This window comes from Protobothrops mucrosquamatus, unplaced genomic scaffold, assembly GCF_001527695.2.
Source record: "Protobothrops mucrosquamatus isolate PMUCROS unplaced genomic scaffold, P.Mucros_1.0 scaffold3779, whole genome shotgun sequence".
Classification (NCBI taxonomy): domain Eukaryota; kingdom Metazoa; phylum Chordata; class Lepidosauria; order Squamata; family Viperidae; genus Protobothrops; species Protobothrops mucrosquamatus.
Genome location: NW_015389732.1, coordinates 30,213 through 53,588, shown reverse-complemented (window position 1 = coordinate 53,588; position 23,376 = coordinate 30,213). Strand labels below are relative to the sequence as shown.

At 48.6% G+C, this 23,376-nt stretch overlaps 1 protein-coding gene across 1 annotated transcript in view; it reads right to left on the bottom strand.

The window, feature by feature from the left end:
- Positions 1–23,376, bottom strand: part of LOC107298177 (arginine-glutamic acid dipeptide repeats protein-like) — a 52,756-nt gene that overhangs the window by 5,729 nt on the left and 23,651 nt on the right. Inside the window, exons 3-8 of the mRNA XM_015827544.2 lie at positions 4,175–4,337; positions 3,409–3,501; positions 2,366–2,565; positions 1,406–1,567; positions 905–1,018; positions 22–618 (exon numbers count right to left, since the gene is read on the bottom strand). Of these exons, the coding sequence (XP_015683030.2) occupies positions 22–618; positions 905–1,018; positions 1,406–1,567; positions 2,366–2,565; positions 3,409–3,501; positions 4,175–4,337 (1,329 nt within the window). The remainder of the gene's footprint in view (positions 1–21; positions 619–904; positions 1,019–1,405; positions 1,568–2,365; positions 2,566–3,408; positions 3,502–4,174; positions 4,338–23,376) is intronic.

Sequence of the window (23,376 nt, the reverse complement as noted above, 5' to 3'; positions counted from 1 at the left end):
GGCCGGGGGCGGCAGGGGAACCTGAGACTGCGAAGTGGAGGCTGGCAAGGCCTGGGGCGGGAGGGCAAAGGGCTGGCCAGGGACCGGATGGGGCAGGAGGGGCTGGCCTTGCAGACCGTGCGGAAGGGCCTGGATCTGGCCATGGAGGGGCGGCTGGGGGAGGCCTTGGGGCTGGCCGGGGGGCCCGCCGAGTGGCTGCAGAGACGGGTGAGGAGGGGAAGGCAGCCTGGGGGGGAGCAAGGAAGGCCCCTGCTGGATGTGCGAATGAGGGAGGCCCGGGGGCAGAGGTGGCGGCGGCTGGCTGGGGGGCTGCGCTCCTGACGGGGACACGTGTGGGCCGGCGGAAGAGGGGATGCTTGCGCCAACCGGCAACGAGGGCAGCTGCGCCGGGAGGGGCCCGGGGGGCTGGGCCAGGCCGTTGGGGGCCTGGAGAGAGGGCTGTTGTTGGGCCGAGGAGTCCGAGTCGCTCTCGTTGTCCTGGGGGCTGGAGATGCTGGGCGAGGTGCTGCGGTTGTCCTGGTCAATGTCCTTGGGGTCGCTGCTGCCCTCGTCGTTCACGCTGCGGCTGTCGGAACTCTCCCCTTCGCCCTCCGAGGGGGAGTTGGGCCGGCTGATCTCCTGGGAGGAGGGGAGGGGAAAGAGGGACTGTCACGCCGGAAGATTGGATCCTCCAAAGGGCTGCCCTGCAGGTGGAGGGGAGCCACCCCAGGCCACGGGGGTCTCTGAGCATCTCACGGGCTTCCATCAGACCAGGTCACCCCTGGAAAGCAACAGCCTGAAGCACAACCCACCCACCACCCTGGGGCCCTCAGCAAGACCACCGTGGGCCGGATCTGAACGCCCAGGCCTCCCCCACCCACCCAGTCTAGCACTGGCGGCGGCTTCTCCTCCTCCAGGGACTCACCTGGGTTTTGGTTTTTTTGGCATTGATGCGGTCGGGCTCCTCGCTGTCTGAGGCCGCCTTCTCCCGCTGCCTCTTGGAGCTCTTGAGAGGAGAAACAGCCTCTTCTTTGATCTTCTGCCACGGAAGAAAAGCCACGGGGTTAAAAGGGAGGGACGGGGCTGGTGCTGCCTGGACGCTTGGCCTCCTACAGGCTTCGCACTCCGACCTAACGAGGGATTTTCCCGAAGGAGTGCGAGGAACAAGGGATGGAGAGATGGACGGAGAACTGATGGGGTGAGAGGTTGCCTTTGCAACGGGCTTCCCCATTAATGTCTGGAAGGACCCAAAGGAGGACACGAGAAGATACCCAATCCCAGCTAGGAAGCTGGCAAGATGGAGGAACTCCGCGGGAAGAGTTTGGAAGGGCCCCCCGAGTCCCAGCTCTATCAGCCGCGCTCGACTTCGGCCTCAACCTGCTCGGACCTCTACCAGGAAGGACCGCCAACCGTTATCCCAACATACTTTGGTGGATTTCTTGACCGAATCCGCCTTGCTGTCGTTACTGGAAGTGCTGGCCGCGCTGGGTGAGTTTCGGCCGCTGGATCGGATGTCCTCGTTGATGGGCGAGGCCCTCCCGTCTGGGCTGGTGGGTTGCTTTTTACGACCGCTGCGAAGTGTAGACATCTGCTGGTTAAGGGAGAAAGGCAAGATCAAAGGCTGCTTCCACGATAGGTAGGTAGATAGGGAATAGAATGGAATGGAATAGAATAGAATGGAATGGAATGCAGGATAGGATCGGATAGGATAGGATAGGATGGGATGGGATGGGATGGGATGGGATGGGATGGGATAGAATAGAATAGAATAGAATAGAATAGAATAGAAAAGAGAAGAGAAGAGAAGCTGGAAGGGATATTGGAGGTCTCCTAATCCACATGATGAAAAGAAAGATTACAGGTGACATGATAGCAGTGTCCCGTATCTCAGGGGCTGCCCCAAAGAAGAGGGAGTCAAGCTATTCTCCAAAGCGCCTGAAGGCAGGACAAGAAGCAATGGATGGAAACTAATCAAGGAGAGAAGCAACCTGGAACTAAGGAGAAACTTCCTGACAGTGAGAACAATTCTATTCCACTATTCTATTCTATTCTATTCTATTCTATTCTATTCTATTATTTCTTCTTATTCTATTATTCTTATTCTATTATTCTTATTCTATTCTATTCTAACCAAGGAGAGAAGGAACCTAGAACTAAGGAGAAACTTCCTGACAGTTACAACAATTAACCAGTGGAACAACCTGCCTCCAGAAGTGGTGAATGCTCCAACACTGGAAGTTTTCAAGAAGAGACTGGACAGCCATTTGTCTGAAATGGTATACATTTTCCTTCCTGAGCAGGGGGTTGGACTAGATGACCTCCAAGGCCCCTTCCAACTCAGTTATTCCGTTACTTTATCACAAAAGTGGACCCACGTGCGACTTACCGAGCCGCGGCTCCTTCTCGTCCTCATGCTATGCTTCCCGCTGAGAGCGTCATCTTCCTCCTTGACCGGCTTAAACATAAAAGGCGGTGGGTCCACCGGCTTCTCGATGGGAGGGAGCTCCCCGTACTTCTTGAAGTGGATCCGACAGTCCGTGCAGAGAAGGATGTTCTCCCGTCCCCCGTGGTGCCAGTCCTTGGAGGCTGTGGAAAGAAAAAAAAAAAAAGAGAGAGAGAAAAGAAGACGCCATCAACCTCAGAAGAACAAATCACAAGTTTTAGGGGGAGACGAGTGCTGGCCTGCCTTGCAGGGCTCTGGGGAAGGACAGAGCCGGAGCCAGTCAGAATCCCTATTTAAATGAGGTCCAGGATGCCAAGGATCCGGTCTTGTACTGGCTATGGATTTTGGCAAAGGCACATTCAGCCTGGCTGGTGATGGGGGTGGGTGAAAGAGGAAGGGTGCCTTGGTCGGTGCAGCCGTGGGGACCCATAATGGGATGTGGGGATGACCTTGGGAGAGGAGGAGCTGCTTAGGGAACGGTCAGATAAGGGACGGCGCTGCCCGCAGCTGCACAATGGGTGGAGAGAAGAGGCTCAGAATGGGAACCTCTCTACATTTTCAGGCTGCAAAAGGGAAGATGGCAGATTTGTACTTTCAGCCCGGCAAGATTCTGTTAACGTAGCCGGACGATAAAGCAGAATTAGCTCATCTGTTTCCTGCCTGGTCTGTCCGGGAAGGCTGAGGAGACCCGGGGAAGACTAGAGAAAAGAAGGACCAGGGGTGACACGAGAGCAGTATTCCAGTATTTGAGGGGCTGCCGGAAAGAAGAGGGGGTTGACTTATTTTCCTTATTATAACCGATGGAAAAGCTCAACTTCAGAAGTCGTGGGCGCTCCATCGCTGGAGGTTTTTAAGAAGAGGCTGGACAGCCAACTGTCTGAAAGGGTATAGGGTCTCCTGCCTGACTAGATGACCTCCAAGGTCCCTTCCAGCTCTATGCTGATGGATTAAGTATGGATTGATTGAGCCCAGCTAAACATACATACTGGTGGTGAAGCAGTGTCGACACGCATAGCCCTTCAGCTCCTGTTCACTGTCCTCGCTGTCAAAATCATCTTCGCTGGCCGAGCTCAAATCCACTAGGAGGAATTAAGAGGGCAAGTGGGAGAGGGAGAGGGAGAAAGGAAGTGGGAGGGAGAAGGAGGGACAAAGAGAGAGAGGGAGGGAGAGAGAAGAGGGAGGGACAGGGAGAGAGAGAGAGAGGGAGGGAGAAAGAAAGAGAAGGAGGGAGAGAGAGAAAGAGGGAGAGGAGAGAGAGGGAGAAAGAGAGGAAGAGGGGGAGGGACAGGGAGAGAGAGAGGGAGGAAGAGAGAGGGAGAAAGAAAGAGAAGGAGGGAAAGAGGGAGGGAGGGGAGAGAGAGGGAGGGAGGAAGAGAGAGAGGGAGGGACAGGGAGAGGGAGGGAGAAAGAGAGAGGGATAAAGAGAGAGGGAGAAAGAAAGAGAAGGAGGGAGAGAGGGAGGGGAGAGAGGGAGGGAGGAATAGAGGGGGACAGGGAGGGAGAAAGAGAGAGGGAGGAAGAGGAAGAGAGGGGGAGAGAGGGGGGAGGGGGAGAGACAGAAGGAGAGAGAGGGAGGGAGGGAGAGAGGGAAGGAGAGAGGACAAAAAGAAAGAAACTGAGTCAGGTTATCTATCTCCCTTCTCCTTTTGGGAAGAATGGGAAAAAAAACCACGACTTTCCGTGGGACCCCTTGCATCTAAACAGGGATCAGTCTCCCGTCCCCCCCAACATGCCTTTCGGCTTCCTACTTACAGAATTCGCTGGAAGGAGGCCGGGAGGGGGTGTTCACCGGAGTGGAAGCTGTCCGGGTCTTAATTCTCCGGAAGACAGCCTGTCGCCGGTGCCTGCGGTGAGCCCGGGAGCTGGCGGCTTCTGGCGTCTTCTTCCAGTAGTAATAGAAGGTGATCAGCTCTCCCTGGGAAGAGAGAGAAACCAGGATGGCCGGGTTAGCAGAGAAACCTAAGGAAAACCCTTGGTAGGGAACAGGAAAAATAAATGTTTGCAAAACCAACGGCTAACGTCTTGGAGGCGATGTCCCATCTGCTCTCCTTTTCAGAGTTGCATTTTCACACCCGCCGGTCTGAACCGCTGGCCTTCCCCATCACGAGGCAAAAGAACGTCCCACCCCTGGAGTTTAATTCTTTACATGAATTAAAAACGTTAAACAAAGCTAAAATACAGTAGATAATTCAAAGAGGAAGAAAAAGGGAAGGAGGGGAAAAAAAAATCCAACTCAAAGCTCTTCCCACAATACTAAAGCCGTAATCTTCGCACGTATACCGAGATGTTCAGATAATTTAGGCAATCGTAGCGCCCGCCGGGAGAAATCGGCAGTAATCCCGCCGTGTAATGAATCTGGCTTACGTTCAGAAAAAAATCGGATTCAAACCAGAGCAGGTGTAATGTGAATTTCACCTCCTTGTGTTTGATGGTTAAGCCTCGATCATTTCCCAAGCCGTGATGGAGGAAAAAGGACCAAGTTATTCAAATAATAAGCAAGCTTGGGGGCGGGAGAGATTCCTAACCAACCTCTTAAAAGTGGACAAGTCGGAATGAACACTGCGTCAAATCGCCCACAAGAGGGTGTGTATGTGAGTCTGTCTGTGAACCTCTGAACAATCTAACCATCTCTGAAAACCTCAGATCCAAACTCTGAGGAATTCTGGGAGTTGAAGTCCACAAGTTGTACAGCGGAGCTGGCTGAGGAATTCTGGGAGTTGAAGTCCACAAGTCGTACACTCGCCAAGGGTGGGGACCCGTGAGCTAAAGCTGTGTTTCTCAACTGTAGCAACTGGAAGGTATGTGGACTTCAACTCCCAGCCGGCAAGAATTGCACATGCACGCACACACACACACACACACAACTGCCATTAGCAATTCTGGTCCAGAGCCAAATCTGTACAAGTTAGTAGCTGGTTTTGCATCGTGCTAAACCATGAGATATATTTGCGGTTGTAAGGAGATGTACTTGCGGTTTCACAAGACTTGTGTAAAGGCACTCCTTGTGGCTCGTAAGCCAGAGTCTACCGCCGATTGTTTTGCGTTAAGTTCCTGCACAGCACAATCATGGTCACGACGAACAGGGCTTAGCACGATGGTGAAAACAAAGTCTTCCTAAAACCCAGCTCAAGTTGTGCTGACTTTAGGTTGTTTCCCTAGCAAGCAAACACACACACATAAGTTTTCTGCCACGGCTTTCTTTCTACTCGGTCTGGTTTGGAAGCCCTGCAATTCCCAATATTAAAAAAACCGGGTTTTCGAAAGAACAGCCAGACCGAAATTGAAGGAACGACGTGCAAAGAGGCCTGGCCCGTTACTAAAAAGCTAAGATTGCAGGCGTACTGGATTCGCTTAGGTCTTCCCATCCCAAAATGCTGGCTGGCCAATGCCAGGCTACTTGTTCCTCTGAAACGGTTCCTCTGAACAAGCCAGAGACAAGCCAGGAAAGGCAGGTTTGAAAACTCTGTCTGGAGGGCAAGCAGGCGCAACTGCTTGCTCCGTGCTCCGTTAAGGGCGATGGTGTCTGGCTAAGGAATTAAACGCTGGAAGAGAGAAAATCCGAGAGGATTAGGGTGCCTGGGTGGTTAAGGCCTGCCGGGCTGACAAAAGACCCGCTTTTGGGAAGGGGGCAGACGGGGACCCCCCGTGAATCAAGCCGAGGGAACGTCGATCAAACATGCAGAGCGTGTGCCCGACAACGCGTGCGTTAATCCAGGGGACAAAAGTGAAACCCGTCGGGCGGGCCGAAACATTAGCCCAAGGAATTGTGGATTAAAAGGAGGCCCTGGGTACAGAAGGGTCTGCTTTGTAAATTAGCCAGTGGGGCACAGAAGCCAAGCGCCCTCCGTCCGTCTGTGGAACTAGATGATCTCCCTTGGCCCCCCCAAGGCCAGCCCTGCTTCTAAAACGTCGAGGGCCACATGGAGACGGAACTCAAACGTCGATGGAGATGATCGGTCATCCAGGTTGTCCCAAAGATGCTTTTTTTAATTTTTTATTTCCCCCCCCTCAAGAGGCAATTAGACTTTCTTTGTTTTTTTTCCTCGAAAATGTTTCGTTTTTCATTCCTCGGTTCTGACAGAACGGTGGAGAATGGAATATATCCTATTCTACTTTACCCTACCTTACCCTACCTCTTTTCATCGGGAGAGGCACTGGGGAAAGATTTTAACTGAGGATGTGCTGGGACGGGGCCTGCCCTACTTCCCAGCAAGTTAGGAAAGGCCACTTTAATTTGCTACGACTTTATTTTTATTTAGTTATTTGTCAAATAACTAAATAACTAAATTCACCCGAAGCGAATTGGGGCGGCGTAGGATAAACCCACCTCCAGCAACGCTCACTCCAGATGCTTTCAAAATACAAACAAAGAAGTAAATAAATAGCAATTTTCTTTGGAGACACGGATGAAAATATGGATTCCGGGCTACGTTTGGGAAGACGGGTGGCGAGCCTTGTGGGCGAGACTGCCCCCTAATGCCAGAATGCAGCATTACACGCCTAAACTTTGGACCACAGGAAGATGAGTTTTTGCAAAGACAGTTGAGTTCACGAACGCTAAAATTAGCGACAATAAGCCACCCCAACGACTGGAGGCTGTGCTATATTTACACACAAGCCAGAAAAAGACTAGCCTTGTGACAGGAAGGGAGAAGAGAAAGAACGACGAACGCAAAGGATTTTAAGTAGCACCGAAGAGACACTGAAAAGATAAAGACGGGAGCATCCAGGCTTCTTGTCTCACGGCAATGCTAAATAAACATGGTTTGTTCCAATCTCAAGTCTGTACGCTTTGTTATCACGGATTTGCAAGCGGTGAATCCAGGCCTTCGGATCTTCCCGGCTCAGGATGATGAGGCTTGCATGCAAAAAAAAAAATACTGGCAGGCATCATCAGGCTGAAGACTCCTGATTTTGGCGATTGGCGATTCAAACCAAGAGGCCAAGCCTTTCTCATTAGTTCAGGGGTCCGTCACCTTCCGAAAAAGGTATTTAAATGATTTGTAGAGCTCCCCTACCTCAAAGGCTGCATTAACAGAGGGATAGAATCAAGATCATGTGAAGTGTTGATACCACTTTACAAGGCCTTGGTTAAGGCCACACTTGGAATACGGCATCCAGTTTTGGTCACCACGATGTAAAAAAGATGCTGAGACTCTAGAAAGAGTACAGAGAAGAGCAACAAAGATGATAAGGGGACTGGAGGCTAAAACATATAAGGAACGGTTGCTGGAATTGGGCATGTCTAGTTTAACGAAGAGAAGGACGAGGGGTGACATGATAGCAGTCTTCCAATATCTCAGGGGCTGCCCCAAAGAAGAGGGAGTCAAGCTGTTCTCCAAAGCCCCTGAAGGCAGGACGAGAAGCAACGGATGGAAACCAATGAAGGAGAGAAGCAACCTAGAACTAAGGAGAAACTTCCTGACAGTGAGAACAATTAACCAGTGGAACAACCTGCCTCCAGAAGCGGTGAAGGCTCCAACACTGGAGGTTTTTAAGAAGAGACTGGACAGCCATTTGTCTGAAATGGCATAGGGTTTCCTGCCTGAGCAGGGGGTTGGACTAGATGACCTCCAAGGTCCCTTCCAACTTTATTATTATTATTATTATTATTATTATTATTATTATTATTATTATTATTATTATTANGGAACTGGCAGGCTGTTTGAAGGGATCATCAGTTATATATATCTGTGTGGGTTTCCCAAGGTGATAATTGAATGGCAGAAGATGGAAGGAAATCCATTTGGAAGGGAGGGAGGGGGGGAAGGCTGTTAAGAGAAAATGCTTTTTCCCCCTCCCTCTTTTTTTTCACGGAGGGCAGCTAATGGCTGACAGAGAAAGGGTGGGGAGGGGGAGAAGCTTCATTCAATCTTAATATTTTTTTTTCCTGGAGCAATGGAATCATCTACTGTGTTTCCCCCCAAATATGATCCAACCGGAAAAATAAAGCCCCAGCGCGATTTTTTTTTCAGGACGCTCGTAATAGAAGCCCCCACCCCAAAATTAAGCCCCAGTTAAGATTGTCAGCCAGATGGACGTATTGAGTACCGTATTTTCCCCAAAATAAGCCCTTTTGGAGCAAAAATGAATATTAAAATCCAGTCTTATTTTGGGGGGGGGGGAACACGAGTAGCGTAATACAGCTGGGGAAAACGAGACGTTTATTTCGGATAACTGCCTTCACGCCTGTCTCTCTGGAGCCCGTGCCGATGTGATCGGTTCGTGAATTGGATCCCATTAATTTAAAAGAAAAATTTTGGTCCTTTTTTGGGGGGGGGGGGCAAGACAGGAGTAAAAAGCAGCCTAAGCTCTCCATCTGTGGTCTGAGGGGTCCCCCCGTAATTTGTGTCTTAGCGGGATTTAAGGCTTCTGTTGGCGTTTGAGGCCAGCCTGGCTAATCTTGAGTCTTTATAATTCAGCAGGCATTAAAGCAAAGCTGTAAGTTACTAAAAAAAAAGAGAGAGAGAGAGAGACATTCATTATGAAAGGGGAGGGAGAGAAATTGCTTCCAAGCAGTAACCAACATACTGCCAGGCACCTTGCTAATTAAAACTAGATTACACTTGTCATAATAAACACTTATTCCAAGTTGCAAATCGGTGGTGGTGGTGGTGTTTTTTTTAATTCCTCTTGCTTATGCGGAAAAAGCCTCACCAAGCCTTGATGCACATCAGGGTGTAAATCTTTAGGAGGAGATCCTGCCTGAGTTAGTCTCACATCACCAAGGGGGAGGACAGATTCTCCCCGTTGCAACTTACAAATATACGTCACTTAAAAGCGCCTCGATTTTTTACTGTCCTTAAAAGGACCCTGCAGTGGGCAAGGGTCCCCGGGGTCACATGACCCGCCATCGGAGTCCTTCACAGGAAGCTTCCAACAAGCAAAGACAAGGGGGGGGGGAGCTGGGTTTGCTTAATGACTGGCTGAGGAATTCTGGGAGTTGAAGTCCACAAGCCTTAAAAGTTGCCAAGTTTGAAGACACCCCCCCCCCCCCCCCCGTTTTAGCTCTTCCAGGTAATCTCCCATCTGATGCTAGCTGGTTTAAGCTAAGCGGTTAAGGCCACTTAAAGCCACCAAGGGCCATTCTTCTGTTGTAAAGGGGGGGGGTCTCTAAAGGGGGTCCCCCCCCACCCATCCCCATTAAACCTCTGCGGAAGATTTCTTCCTACCTCCCTCAGATGGAGTAGGAGTTGCTGGGCAGGTTATCCCCTAAAAAGGTAGGAAACAGAGGAACGCCTTCTGCCAAGACATTTTGCAGCTCAAGGTTAAAAAGCCAAAAAGAGGAATAAGACAGACCCAAGTGCCTCCCTCGCCAACAATCATCAGCACCCCGATGAGCAGAGATTAACCCCAAGATTTAACATCAGACCGACAATCAAATAAAGCAAGATCCCGGTCAAGGAACTGCCAAACGAGGCAACAGTAAACAGCCCAACCAAAGACCCTCTAAGACCACCCCAGGGCAAGACACTAGAAGATAATAATAATAATGATGATAAAGTTGGAAGGGACCTTGGAGGTCATCTAGTCCAACCCCCTGCTCAGGCAGGAAACCCTATACCATTTCGGACAAATGGCTGTCCAGTCTCTTCTTGAAAACTTCCAGTGTTGGAGCATTCTCAAGGTCTATTTCAGGACCGACTGCTTCCAAGGTCTTCTTCAACACGAAGAGATAAGCGCTTTCTAAATGCAGATCCAGCCTCCCTTTTTTAGATACTAAGGGGTTACTACACGCACGGGGCTGGCCTCCTCAAGTTGAGCATTTCAATCCCAGGATAACGTCCAACAGCGCAGCAGGGGCCGCGAGGGGGGGAAGGCGAAGTAAATAAAACCGAAGATGAGATATATTCCGACTTATTTTCTTTCTTTTTTTTTAATACTGGTAACTAAATTGTGGTCCCCGTTGCCATAGCTACCCTCCATCCCAGCCTTTCCGGAGAAGAGCCCATAGATGAGGTCACGTGAGATGCTCGGGCAGGCAGGAGGTGGAAGGGCAGACAGACTCCAATTTTATAACAATTTGCCATAATAGGGGAGAGATGAGAAGACAGCCAACTAGAAAAGAAAGAGAATTTTTTTGTGTGTTGCAACAAAGGAGAGAGAGACCATCAGGCTGGGCTTGCTGCTTATTCCCTATTTGACAATGTGTGTGTGTGTGTGTGTGTATGTGTGATGAGCAGAAACACCACATCCAGCCTCCAAGCAGAACCTAACGACGAGAGGACAGCCGCAAACAAAACTAAGGAGCCAGGAGAATTAGCTCCTCTGGGAAACAATGATAAAGCAGGCTTCCTAACACATTTGTGCAGACAAAACAAGCTTTTTTTTTTTAACTCAAATCATCATCCTTCTTGGGTTTCTTCAGCTGGGACCGACTCCTAATGTTCCCGTTTTGGCCTTATCTGGAGACGGCCTCATCTTATCTTCCTTTGAAGTCTTGCAAGTTGGGTGTAAACGAGAACTTCTCCAACAAGGCTGAACCTCAAAAGACCTTTTCTGATCGAAGACAGCCTACAGATGGAGGGCGTTGCACCTCCAGAGATGCTGTTCCTCAACCAGGTTTATGTCTGGCTTCTTCTGGTTTCACACCTTTGCCAACTGTGGAACCGGGGATGCATTCCATCAAGGATGACGTGAGAAGAACAGAAGAGAATAACACAGCTGGGCGGGACCTGGGAGGTCTTCTAGTCCAACCCCCTGTTCAAGCTGGAAACCCTATACCATTTCATCCCAAAGATGCTTTCTCACGAGGCAACTGGACTGTCTTGTTTTTCTTTGAAGGCGTTTCGCTTCTCATCCAAGTGATGATGATGATGATGATGATAATGATAATGATGATGATGATAATGATGATGATGATGATAATGATAATGATGATGATGATGATGATAATAATAATAATAATAATAATAATAATAATAATAATAATAATAATAGTTGGAAGCGACCTTGGAGGTCATCTAGTCCAACCCCCTACTCAGGCAGGAAACCCTATCCCATTTCAGACAAGTGGCTGTCCAGTCTCTTCTTAAAAACTTCCAGTGTTGGAGCATCCACCGTTTCTCGAGGCTGGTGGTTCCACTGGTTAATTGTCCTCACTATCAGGAAGTTTCTCCTTAGTTCCAGGTTGCTTCTCTCCTTGGTGAGTTTCCATCCGTTGCTTCTTGTCCTACCTTCCGGTGCTTTGGAAAATAGCTTGACTCCCTCTTCTTTGTGGCAGCCCCTCAGATATTAGAACACAAGATTTGGGTCACTCAACGGAAGATCAACTTTTTTTGGGGGGGGGGGAGAAGCTGAGATTGCATTGTCAAGGAGGGATGAGGTGGGTCAAGGAGAGCTGAAAGAGGTGACACCAAATAAACTTCTCGTGAAGCTCTGTTGCCTAACTGAAGGGCTTTAGTTAACACACAATGGTTGTCTGAAGACAAGTCTGTGGCTGCCTACAAACAATCATTTGTCTGTGTAGCCAGCATGCCACAGGCATCTCCGGCTAAGAACAAAGAGTCAGCCATTGAGAGGGTGACGCTGCAGGTAATTATTAACGGGATGAAACTCAACTGATCAGCAGGTACAAAGCACTGGCTGGCAGGCTGGAACTGCTCTTTCCCACTAGAGGAACAAAATGGAAAACCTTCACAACACAATTGTCATCTGAAGGAAGGCAGATGCCCTGGGGAAATCCCCCTGGGCTGTCTTTTCTGTGCCACATTGTGGAGGGGATCAAGGATTCGTCTACACACTTTCCTGCGTTTCTCCGTTCCCAGCACAGCTCCTCTTTACGTTTTTGTGAAATTTTACTGCAGGAGAGATTCCACCTTTTCCCCCCAAAACTGTCACGGGGAAACAGCAGCATCACAACTGGCAAGTCCATTTGGACGACACGGGGTGGACGGACTCCACCTCTTGAGTTCCAGAAGATGCTGAGCTATTTAGTGGTGGGGTCCAAAAATCTACACGCTCGTCGGTTGGTGGATATTTATTTTTAAGGCGCTGCCTGTCATCTTTAATTTCAATTCCACACTTCTCTCCTGACCTGGGGTTAAGTCACCTTGCACCACCTGTAAAAACTATTTAATTTTGCCAACGCTAAAGGTTTATGCCCATTCAGCAGAAACGGGCTGATTTCCGCTCCAAGATCTACAATGTATTTACTCTCTGCTTCGTGCCTATTTGCTTCTGAGAGTTGTGCCAAAAACATGCCTTTGTACCAAAGTAAGATGACTTAGGAAAATAATGGAAGGGTCAGCCAACAATCTGCTAAAAAAACAAAACAAAACAAAAAAAACAACCTCACTCGTGCTAAGGGAATATTTTTAGGGATCTTCTGCACACCTCCATTTTAAAATGACTTTCTGCTATCAAAAAAAGCAGTACCCTGTTCTTTTGACCACTCTCTTGGGATAAGAGGAAATAAAATAGTAATCAATAACAAGGGTAAGAGGATAGCACCCCAATGTGCAGCTTGAGAAGACCCCAAAATTCTCAGCACCATGAAAAAATTTTAAACAGCAGACACCAAAAAGAAGTAACGTCTCCTATAAGTTGAGAGCAAACTCAACTCCCTATTGGCACTGATGATGTTACCTAGTTGGGTCATGAAAGGTCTGCAAGAAAACAACCAAGCTCGGAGAGCACCGCGGATCCCTCAGAAGCCATACATCCCCCAGCAGCACAATTCAGCTTGGACATTTTTCAACACACACACATATACTCCAGAAACTACAAAATAAAGAGCGTTGTTTGGAAGAGAGAAATGAACTGGGAGGACAAAGTGCAATTTTTAACGGCATTTACCCTCGTCTTGCTTTTTGCCATGGGGAAAGCTGGAAAAAAAAACCCCATCTTTAGGATACAGCAATCCTCTAAAAGCACAACACGCAATAGATTTTTTTTTCTTTTGCCCACTGCAATTCTGCGCCTTTTTCCAGATGTTTATACTGTAGCTGGTTATGTCGTCCGCCGGCTATCGCTGACATGGATGTAGGAAATGCTCTCTACGTGCCATCTTGAGCTTCTGGTGGGGAGGCTGGACCTACACACACACACACACACACACACACACACACACAGTTGTCTCATCTCTTCCCGTTTAGGAAAGTTTTACCTAGAATTGAGCCTTTCCAGATTTCCCGAGGAAGCTTTTCAATTTGGCAGTTAGCACGGCAAAGAGAGCTGTAAACACGACTTGTTTCTTCCAATCCTTCGACTGCCGGCAAGTTGGTTTTTTTTCATTCCTGCTCTGAAGAATTAGCCTGCACGCTCTAGTTAAAAGCCTTGCAGATGAAAGGGGAAGCAGATCAGATTTCTCCTCCAAGTCCTCTCTAAACAGCGCAGAAATCCAAAGAGGCAGAGGAGAGAGCGTTAACACGGGGGTCCTTCTTTTTGATCTCGGTGTTGTTTCTTTCCCGTTTGGTGGTGTTTTTTTTTATTTAAAAAAATTATAAAATAAACTTGAAAAGCCTTGAAACCCAAGAATTCTTTCGCTTCTGAAGCAGGGCAGGAAATATCTGACACATCAAATGGCAGCGGATAATAGCAACCCTTTTGGACTGCCAGATCAATAAAAGTCCTTAATCACATGTCAGGAGCAAACGGCCGAAGCTGGTCGCTAATGAAGCCCACAAACTTATTATGTCCTTGATCGGGACGGTGCCCTGCAAGAGAAGCTAATGAATACACGCCGAGTGGCTTTATTTGTGGGTGTTTCTGATCTTGGAGACCAACTGTAGGAAGGAGCAATTGCAAACCAAGCCTGTGAAACCACTGATGGTTCTTTCCAAGGACAGACATTGTTATATGCTGGAAATGAAGAGGACACCGGCGTAGGGGGGGGGGGGGGGCTTGGTGTCACCTCTAGGGCAAAGGCATCCGGCACGGTCTTCCCCAAACGCCTTGGGCTGGTGGACAGGATAGGATGGGCAGGAGTGTAGGGCAGGGCTTTTCAACCTTTTCACCCATTGTACTACTTTTAGGATATGGCAACATCCGAGGACCACCAGTCGCCTAGCAAGGGGTCAAAAACTTGATGACCAAAAAAAAAGAAAGAAAGAAAGAAAAAAGTGATAAAGTACAGGTAGTCCTCGACTTACAACAGTTCGCTTAGTGACTGTTCAAAGTTACAATGGCACTGAAAAAAGTGCCCCCCCAAGCCACAGCCGAGCAAGACACCTGCCTACCCGGCGGCACTCTTCCTCCTGTCCGAGGTTTTCACTGTTGTGAGCATTTCTGTTGAGGATTGGCAGTGGGGATGGAGTGGGGGGTGTTTGGTTTTTATTCCCCCCCCCCGTCTGCTGGGTGGTTGCAGCAGGTGTTGGTCACTTCACATGACCCTGAGACACTGTGACCGTCATAAATATGAAGCGGTTGCCAAGCATCTGAATGGAAATCACAAGACCCTGGAGAGGCTGATCAGCGCTTCTTCTGGGCTCAGCGGAAGCGCCAGGATCAGCGCCGAGCTCCAGCTGGAGCCTGGCGCTGATCCTGGGGCTTCCGCTGAGCCCTGACAGTCCCGAAGAAGCGCCAATCAGCTGGAAAGCGGCACTGATCCTGGCGCTTCCGCTGAGCCCTGACAGCCCTGCAGCTCCAGCCGTCTCTCGCTCAGGCTTGTGCGGTGCTGCCACCGGTTCAGCCCGTTCCCCTCCCCCGCTACCACTTTTCTAGGATGGTCGCGTACCACCTGCCAGGTGCCAATGTACCACAGGTGGTACCCGTACCGCAGATTGAAAAGCCCTGGTGTAGGGGATGGCCAGGCTGAGCCCGAGGGAGGGAGGCGTCAAAGGCGTCAGCAGTCATGAGTCCCTGCATGCCCACAAGGGATCTAACTCCAGCCCACTTTTGAGTTCCTTCCACTCTTCTCTCCCGTTAATTCCCCTTGGCCGTCAGTACTTCAGATGCTTGTAGGAGAGTTTAAGCTTGCAACAAATCTGTGCATGCCCATTTGCACTGCCTGGATCTCCCGATTGCCTTGGGGCTTGGCGAAGAGTAAACGAAGGATCACCCTCCCCCCCCCAAAAAAAAGCAAGGAAGGAGGAGGTTTCCCCCGCAGGAAGCTTGCAAGGCCTCACTGACCATAATTTAGCCCGGCAAGTTTGTTTTGTTAGCCTGGGACATTAAAAATAAAGTCCGTTGCCAATGACAGGAATAACAGGAGAGCGTATAAATATCCTGCTCTTTGGCTTGGGGCGTGGAAAAAAGAAGAAGCTTGCATCAAAAAGGAAAGATTAACTTGGCCCTTAATGGAGGAGGGGGAGGAGAAGAGATAGGGGAAAGGGAAAGAGGAGGAAGGAGAAGAAGGGAGGAGGAAGAGGAGGGAGGGGAGGAGGAGAAGGGGAAGAAGAAGAAGAAGAAGAAGAAGAAGAAGAAGAAGAAGAAGAAGAAGAAGAAGAAGAAGAAGAAGAAGAAGAAGAAGAAGAAGAAGAAGAAGAAGAAGAAGAAGAAGAAGAAGAAGAAGAAGANGAGGAGGAGGAGGAGGAGGAGGAGGAGGAGGAAAGGAGAAGAAGGAGCAGGAGCAGGAGAAGAAGAGGAAAAAGAGAAAGAGGAGGAGGAGAGGGAGAAAGAGAAGGAGGAGAAAGAAGGAGAAGAGGAGGAGAAAGAGAAAGAGAAGAAGGAGAAGCAGAAGAAGAGGAGGAGAGGAGAAGAGAAGGAGAAGGAGAAGAAGGAGGAGGAGGAGAAAAAGAAGGAGAAAAAGACCACCACCACCACCTTTGGAGTCCAGGAAACAAAATTACAAATGCTGAAGGCTCGAACAATTCCAATCTTTTTCATCTCACCGAATAAAGGCTGGCTATTAACAAAAAAAAAGTTAAAAAGAAAAAAAGAAGAGGAGAGGGGACTTTTCCATTAACCAGAAGATGGGAAAAAATGGGAAGGAAGGAAGGAAGAGGATCGGGAACCATCCCTCTAAAGCAAAACCAGGAAGGACAACAATTCTCGTTGCTGGGGGGGCTGGCAAGCTACTTCGAGCACAAGGGATGCACTGGGGGCGACACCGACCTTGCACAAGGCCCGGAAGGAAATACACAATGCAGGGAGAAAGCCAGACACCCCTTTCTACTGCAGTATCTCCCACCCCCCCTTAAATTTGCGCTAGCAGTAGCTGGCTGGCTCGGAGTCAGGATCAGAGGCAATCTCTTAATGGCTCCCTCGTGCTGGCAATCACATTTTGCTTCCAACACACAAGAAACCTGCAAAAGGAAAGCAAACACTGAAGAGGTCTCAACCCTCCCCAGTTAACTAGGAAGCAGAGCCAGCCAGCACAAATACCTGGGCTCTTTTGCGGCTTACGGGGAAAAAGGATGTTGGCGCGGGAAAGCCGGATCCTGGTTTTGTAGCTTGAGGAATGGGCATTATGGCAAGGAAAAGGTGGGCTTCTTGGGGTGGGCAGGTTTGGACCATGGGACTCCGTCTTCAGAGTCCCCCAACCTTTGGGAGCCAGGGAAATGGAGAGCTATCTGTCTGTCTGTCTGTCTGTCTGCCTCTATCTATCTATCTATCTATCTATCTATCTATCTATCTATCTATCTATCTATCTATCTATCTATCTATCTATCTATCTATCTATCATTGTCTGTCTCTCTCTCTCTATCATCTATCTATCTCTTTATATTGATATCTATCATCTATCTATCTATCTATCTATCTATCTATCTATCTATCTATCTATCTATTATCGTCTCTCTCTATATATATCATCTCTATCTATCTATCTATCTATCTATCTATCTATCTATCTATCGTCTGTCTGTCTATCTATTATCGTCTGTCTCTCTATATCTATATCTATCTATCTATCTATCTATCTATCTATCTATCTATCTATCTATCTATCTATCTATCGTCTGTCTATCTATCTATCTTCTTTCTATCTATCATCTATCTATCTATCTATCTATCTATCTATCTATCTATCTATCTATGTATCTATCTATCTATCTATCTATCTATCTATCTATCGTCTGTCTATCTATCATCTGTCTGTCTGTCTGTCTGTCTGTCTGTCTGTCTGTCTATCTATCTATCTATCTATCGTCTGTCTATCTATCTATCATCTGTCTGTCTGTCTGTCTGTCTGTCTGTCTGTCTGTCTGTCTGTCTATCTATCTATCTATCTGGTATATCTCTCGTCTGTTTGTCTGTCTGTCTGTCTGTCTGTCTGTCTGTCTGTCTGTCTGTCTGTCTGTCTGTCTGTCTGTCTGTCTGTCTGTCTGTCTGTCTGTCTGTATGTATGTATGTATGTATGTATGTATGTATGTAAAATGTTGGCTAAGGCTGAGATTCTGCTCCTCTTCAAGACTAACTGCCGCAAAGGACCCTGGGAAACGTAGTCCTCTCTAAGCAATCCACGTTCTCAACTTGACAGGGGGAAGGCAGAGGGAACCACAAGCCAATTTAAAAGCAGATCTTTACTGCAAACGAAGGACTCCTATTTCCTGCCCGCTAAACGCTGAATTGTCTATTTGCAGGCCACATACACAACGGAAGAGGGGCCAGCTCAGGGACATACTGTACAAGCCCACGTGTTTCCGGATCGGCAGGATTTTCATAGAAGTGGCTGAAGAGCCGAGAGATCGAGAAAGCTCTGGAGCTATGGGCCGAATCTGGACCCCAGCTGAAGCCCCAAATGCNTTTCCTGCCCGCTAAACGCTGAATTGTCTATTTGCAGGCCACATACACAACGGAAGAGGGGCCAGCTCAGGGACATACTGTACAAGCCCACGTGTTTCCGGATCGGCAGGATTTTCATAGAAGTGGCTGAAGAGCCGAGAGATCGAGAAAGCTCTGGAGCTATGGGCCGAATCTGGACCCCAGCTGAAGCCCCAAATGCTACGGCCATCGCCGACTTTTGCAACCTTCGGACAAGCGAAGTCAACGGAGAAGCCTGATCCACTTAACAAGCGGGTTACTAACTCAACAAATGGCAGTGATTCAGTTAACAAGTGCCTCACTCAGCAACAGAAATTGGGGGCTCAGTCGTGGTTGTAAGTCACAGACTGCCTGCAGTTTAGACCAACAGAAACAAAGAGAAAGAAAAAGAGAAAGAGAGAGAAGGAAAGAAAGAGAGAGAGAAAAAGAGAGGGAGAGAAAAAAGAGAAAGAAAAAGAGAGGGAGAGAGGGGGGAGGGAGGATTTTGAGGGGTTTAAAATAGGACGAAGGCACACAAGTTGGCAGGACCCACCTCGGCTCTCCTAGGATGCCAGTTCCCACCCACCCCAAAATATCCAGGCCCGGGCCAGTACGCTGCACCTTCCTTGCATTTTGGGGCAACAGACAATGGGGAGAGGGCACTGCTTGGGGGGGGGAACTTTCTGCCAGGCCCAAAATTGGAAGAGGAAGTAAAAAAAAAAAAAGAGAGAGGCCAGGGCATCAAGGGAAGACTCTGGATAGCCTGCAGAGCCAGCCCCCCCTGCCCCCCCTACTGTAACATCCACCGAGGGGAAGCGCTGGCTGGCTGGCTGGCAGGAACGGGGCGGGCTGCAACTGGAGAGAAGAAAAGAAAGCCGGCTTGTTTATGTTGGCTGGCAGCCGCTTCCCAGCCTAATGGAAAATTTCGGCTTCGGGTGCATCAGGAACTGGGTGGCTGAGCAAGAGCACGCAAGTTATGAAAGGCTGGAAGGGGGGGGGGGGGGGGGGGGGGGGGGGGGGGGAGGGAGAGAGAGAGAGGGAGGGAGAGAGAGGAAGAGAGAAAGAAAAAGAAAAAGAGAGAGGGAAGGAGGGAGGGGGAGAGAGAGGGAGGGAGGGAGAGAGAGGGAGAGAGAAAGAAAGAAAAAAGAGAAAGAAAAAGAGGGAGAGGGAGAGAGAAAGAAAGAAAAAGAGAGGGAAGGAGGGAGGAGGAGAGAGGGAGGGAGGAGGAGAGAGGGAGAGAGAAAGAAAGAGAAAAAGAGAGGGAAGGAGGGAGGAGGAGAGAGGGAGAGAGAAAGAAAGAGAAAAAGAAAGAGGGAAGGAGGGAGGAGGAGGAGAGAGAGGGAGGGAGGGGGAGAGAGGAAGAAAGAAAGAGAAAAAGAGAGAGGGAGGGAGAACCATCTTTCAGCCTCAGCAGCTACAGTAAAAAGAGATGCTTGCCCAGCATGCCCAGGGTGCGGGGTGGGGGGAACTCTGCACGAGCCCAGGAACTAGGTAAATAAGAGGGCGAGAAACCTCAGCCGCAACCTGGGCTCCACGCAGAGAAGACCCCAAGGGCCAGGGGTTTCTTGCAGCCCCCTCCTGTCTTCGGTGGAAGAAATTCTGGGGCAAGGAGGGGGGGGATGGTCTCTTAACTCCAGCTCGCCCGGCCAATGCAGCCCCCCCCCTCGGTTAGGCTGGAGCGGGGATGGTGGGAGCCGCTGCAGGCCACGTGAAGCAGCCGTGGCAGGCAGGCGAGAGCTGTTCTTTTGGCCAGCGAAGGGGTGGATTATGTAAGGCCAGATTATACTCACCAGCTGAGAGGCCGGCTATTTATGGGGAACTGGGGGGGGGGGAGGCTGCAAGGAAAGCTCTGCAAAACCCCTAATGCACAGCCGACTTTGCCTCCGCCCTGGGTGGAGGGGCCAGCCACCCTACACCCCCAAAACAACCATCACAATAGGCCACGTCTTTCCAGCTCCTCTTAATGATCCTCAGCAGCTCCCACGGTTTCCCCCCCCTCCCACAAGCTCTGACCTTGGTTCTCCCTGGAATATGGGGAAGGGAAGACACGCCAAAGCTGGGGAGGGGATGAAACAGGGGGGAAAGGGCAAATGTCCCCCAACTGCAGGGACAGGAATCCAAACCTAACAAGGACATCGAAGAGATTAACTCCATCCTCTCTGGAGGTTTTAAGGGATAAGACAGGACAAGCATTTAACCAGGATGGAACGAGCAAAGGGTTGGACTAGAAGACCTCTGAGGTCCCCTCCTAGCCCTAGGGCTCTATGTTCTGGATTAGACCTCGATCAGAATCCGAAAAAAACTGATCAGAGTGCAATTGATAGATTGCACGCCATCCATCTTTCGAGAATGTTTTTCTGTCCTGCAGAAAAATAAATATTCTCTGTTTGCAATCTTCCATGGGGATAAAATCAAGGGGGAAAATGGGATTTGCACAAAGCTAGGATGGGGGAGGCAAGCCTGGGGCCTGAGATATTTCAAGCCCTATGGCCTCTCTCTCCCCCCCTTGATGCTGAGCTAAAACCCACATGCATGTATGTATGTGCGTGCATATCTATCTATCTATCTATCTATCTATCTATCTATCTATCTATCTATCTATCTATCTATCTATCTATCTATCTATCTATCTATCTATGTATATATATATGTATATATATATGTATGTGTGCATATCTATCTATCTATCTATCTATCTATCTATCTATCTATCTATGTATGTATGTATATATATATGTATATATATATGTATGTGTGCATATCTATCTATCTATCTATCTATCTATCTATCTATCTATGTATATATATATATGTATATATATATGTATGTGTGCATATCTATCTATCTATCTATCTATCTATCTATCTATCTATCTATCTATCTATCTAGCTAGCTAGCTAGCTAGCTAGCTAGCTATGTCTATCTATCTATCTATCTATCTATCTATGTCTATCTATCTATCTATCTATCTATGTATATATATATGTATATATATGTATGTGTGTGCATATCTATATCTATCTCTCTCTCTCTATCTCTCTATGTATATATATATATGTATGTGTGTGCATCTCTCTCTCTCTCTCTCTCTCTCTCTCTCTCTCTCTCTCTCTATCTATCTATCTATCTATCTCTATCTCTCTATGTGTATATGTGTGTACACATACATACACACACACACACATATAAAAAGCCTGCCCACCAGGAACTGGCCCGCAGCCACACAAAATGGCTTTGAAATAAGCTGGAGGTGGGGAGGGGGAGATTCTACTTTCTGTCAGATGTGCCTATTCAGAGAAATTTGATTTACAAAGCAAACATTCTCAGGCTACTTCTATCACTAGCTGCGGGCTCCTTCAGAAGTTAAAAATACTCTCTTATGCCCAGAGAGAGAGAGAGAGAGAGAGAAAGAGTAGGAAAGCAATGCATTTCGGGCTTAGAAACCGCTAATAGCATAGCAAAATACCTGGGAAGGAATTAAAAGCAACTACAGAGTTTAAGAAGTTTTTTTTTCCTCTCCCTCCCATCCCAGCAGGCTTATATGCGCCTGCTGACCGACCGGCTTTTTTGGAGACAAGTAAAAAAATATTTTCATAGAAAAATGGCAAAAGGGGAAAAAAAATCCAGCCAGCTTTGTTGCTCCTGAAAAGCCTGGTCAATAAAGCCAGCCAGGCGAAAGGGGAGTATTTTATACAATTTTGCAGGTCTGGGCCAAACCACTGAACGTGTGCCTGGCTGAGGAATTCTGGGAGTTGAAGTCCACAAGTCATCCAAGGGCCAAGTTTGAAGACCCCCTGCTCTTCACCCTCTCCATATCAAGCAGAGGAGGAAGGAGAAAAGATAAAACAACAGTTTCTCTAGGTCTAATCTAGAACCCAGAATCACTGGGCTGGAAGGGACCTCAAAGGTCTTCTAGTCCAACCCCCTGCTCAAGCCAGGCGTCTCATTCTAAGCTGGTCTAACAATGGACCTGTCTGTCCCTTAAAACCTCCAGTGATGGGAGTTCAACTAAGTTTATCTCCTGGTCATAAAATCCTCAAAGGGTGGGTTGTTTTTTTGTTGAAAACCTTGAAACATAATCACGGTGGCCACAACACAGAGGCTCTTGTTTCTTGCCCGCCTCTTGGTCGTGAATCAACTTGAGAAAAGCAGGAAGCAGGGATTAAATTATCCAGGGAAAGTCAGGGCTTACTCACCAGAACAGAGCATCTATCCAATCTGTAGCATCTCATAAAGTTCAGGCCTCAAGCATTTTTTATTTTTTTTAAAAAGGCAGGCTACTGAAAGCAGAACACCAAGTTTGCATTTTACCAAGCTCATCCCGGTTTGTTTTTTAAAAGAAGGAGGAATGGCTCAAAATCCCAGAATTCTCAGCTTGGCCAGGTCAATAACTTTCCCCGGCCGAAGCCCCCTCCAGCTTGGAGGAGGAGGAGGAGGAGGAGGAGGAGGAGAAAACGGGGGCTGGCTGACGACAGCTGCTTCCCAGCCGAGAGATGGAAAAAGCTGTCAAAATAATTTGAAAATACTCCGCTCTCGTTTCATGCAAACCTCCCTAAAGATCTGCTCACAATATACTTGGAAAGGCTGCAGGGGAAAATAGAAAAAAAACCAAAAACAAGCCAGCTTCCAAGGGCTGCTGTTTGTTTTAGTAAGCGTGCCCACTGCTTTCCTTTTGTGTGTGTGTGTGTGTGTGTGTGTGTGTGTGTGTAAGGTTCACTTCTCCAAAGCCTTGTTTTTTTCCTTCCTTCTGTCCAAAGAGAGAAAGGTCATTAAAATGCAGTGTCCTTATCCTCTCCCGAGCTCGCCCTTTATCAGCCCAGCGATGGATGACACAACACCCACCCCAAAAGGAACAACTTTACAGGAGGTGTTTCGTCCCAATGGAGAGGGGGGGGGAACGGGATGGGGGGGGAGGAGAGAGAGAATCCGTATGTCAAAGCTGCAATTAATTCTGCTCCGTGACAGCTTGGGTCATAACACGGGGGCTTCAACAAGATGCCCTTTGTACCAGGGAGGTAAAACCTCCAGGTCCGAGTTATTCAATTAAATGAAAAGCATGAGTCACAATCACAAGGACTTCCTGCCTCCATTCAGGCCAGCTAAACGACAACAGGTCGACCCCGCGCGCAGAGGCCGTCGTCCCCAAGCCGTGTTTCAGACGTCCAATAAATGCCTGCGCTTGCCACAAAAGACAAGAGAGGAGAAAAAACCTATGTTTAAAGCCGGCTTAATGTAACCCTGAACAAATCGCCACAAGAGACTTCCAGAGGCTGTCAGACCAGTCACTAGTGGACCTAGGCTAATTCCAAACACCCAGGAATCTCCTGCC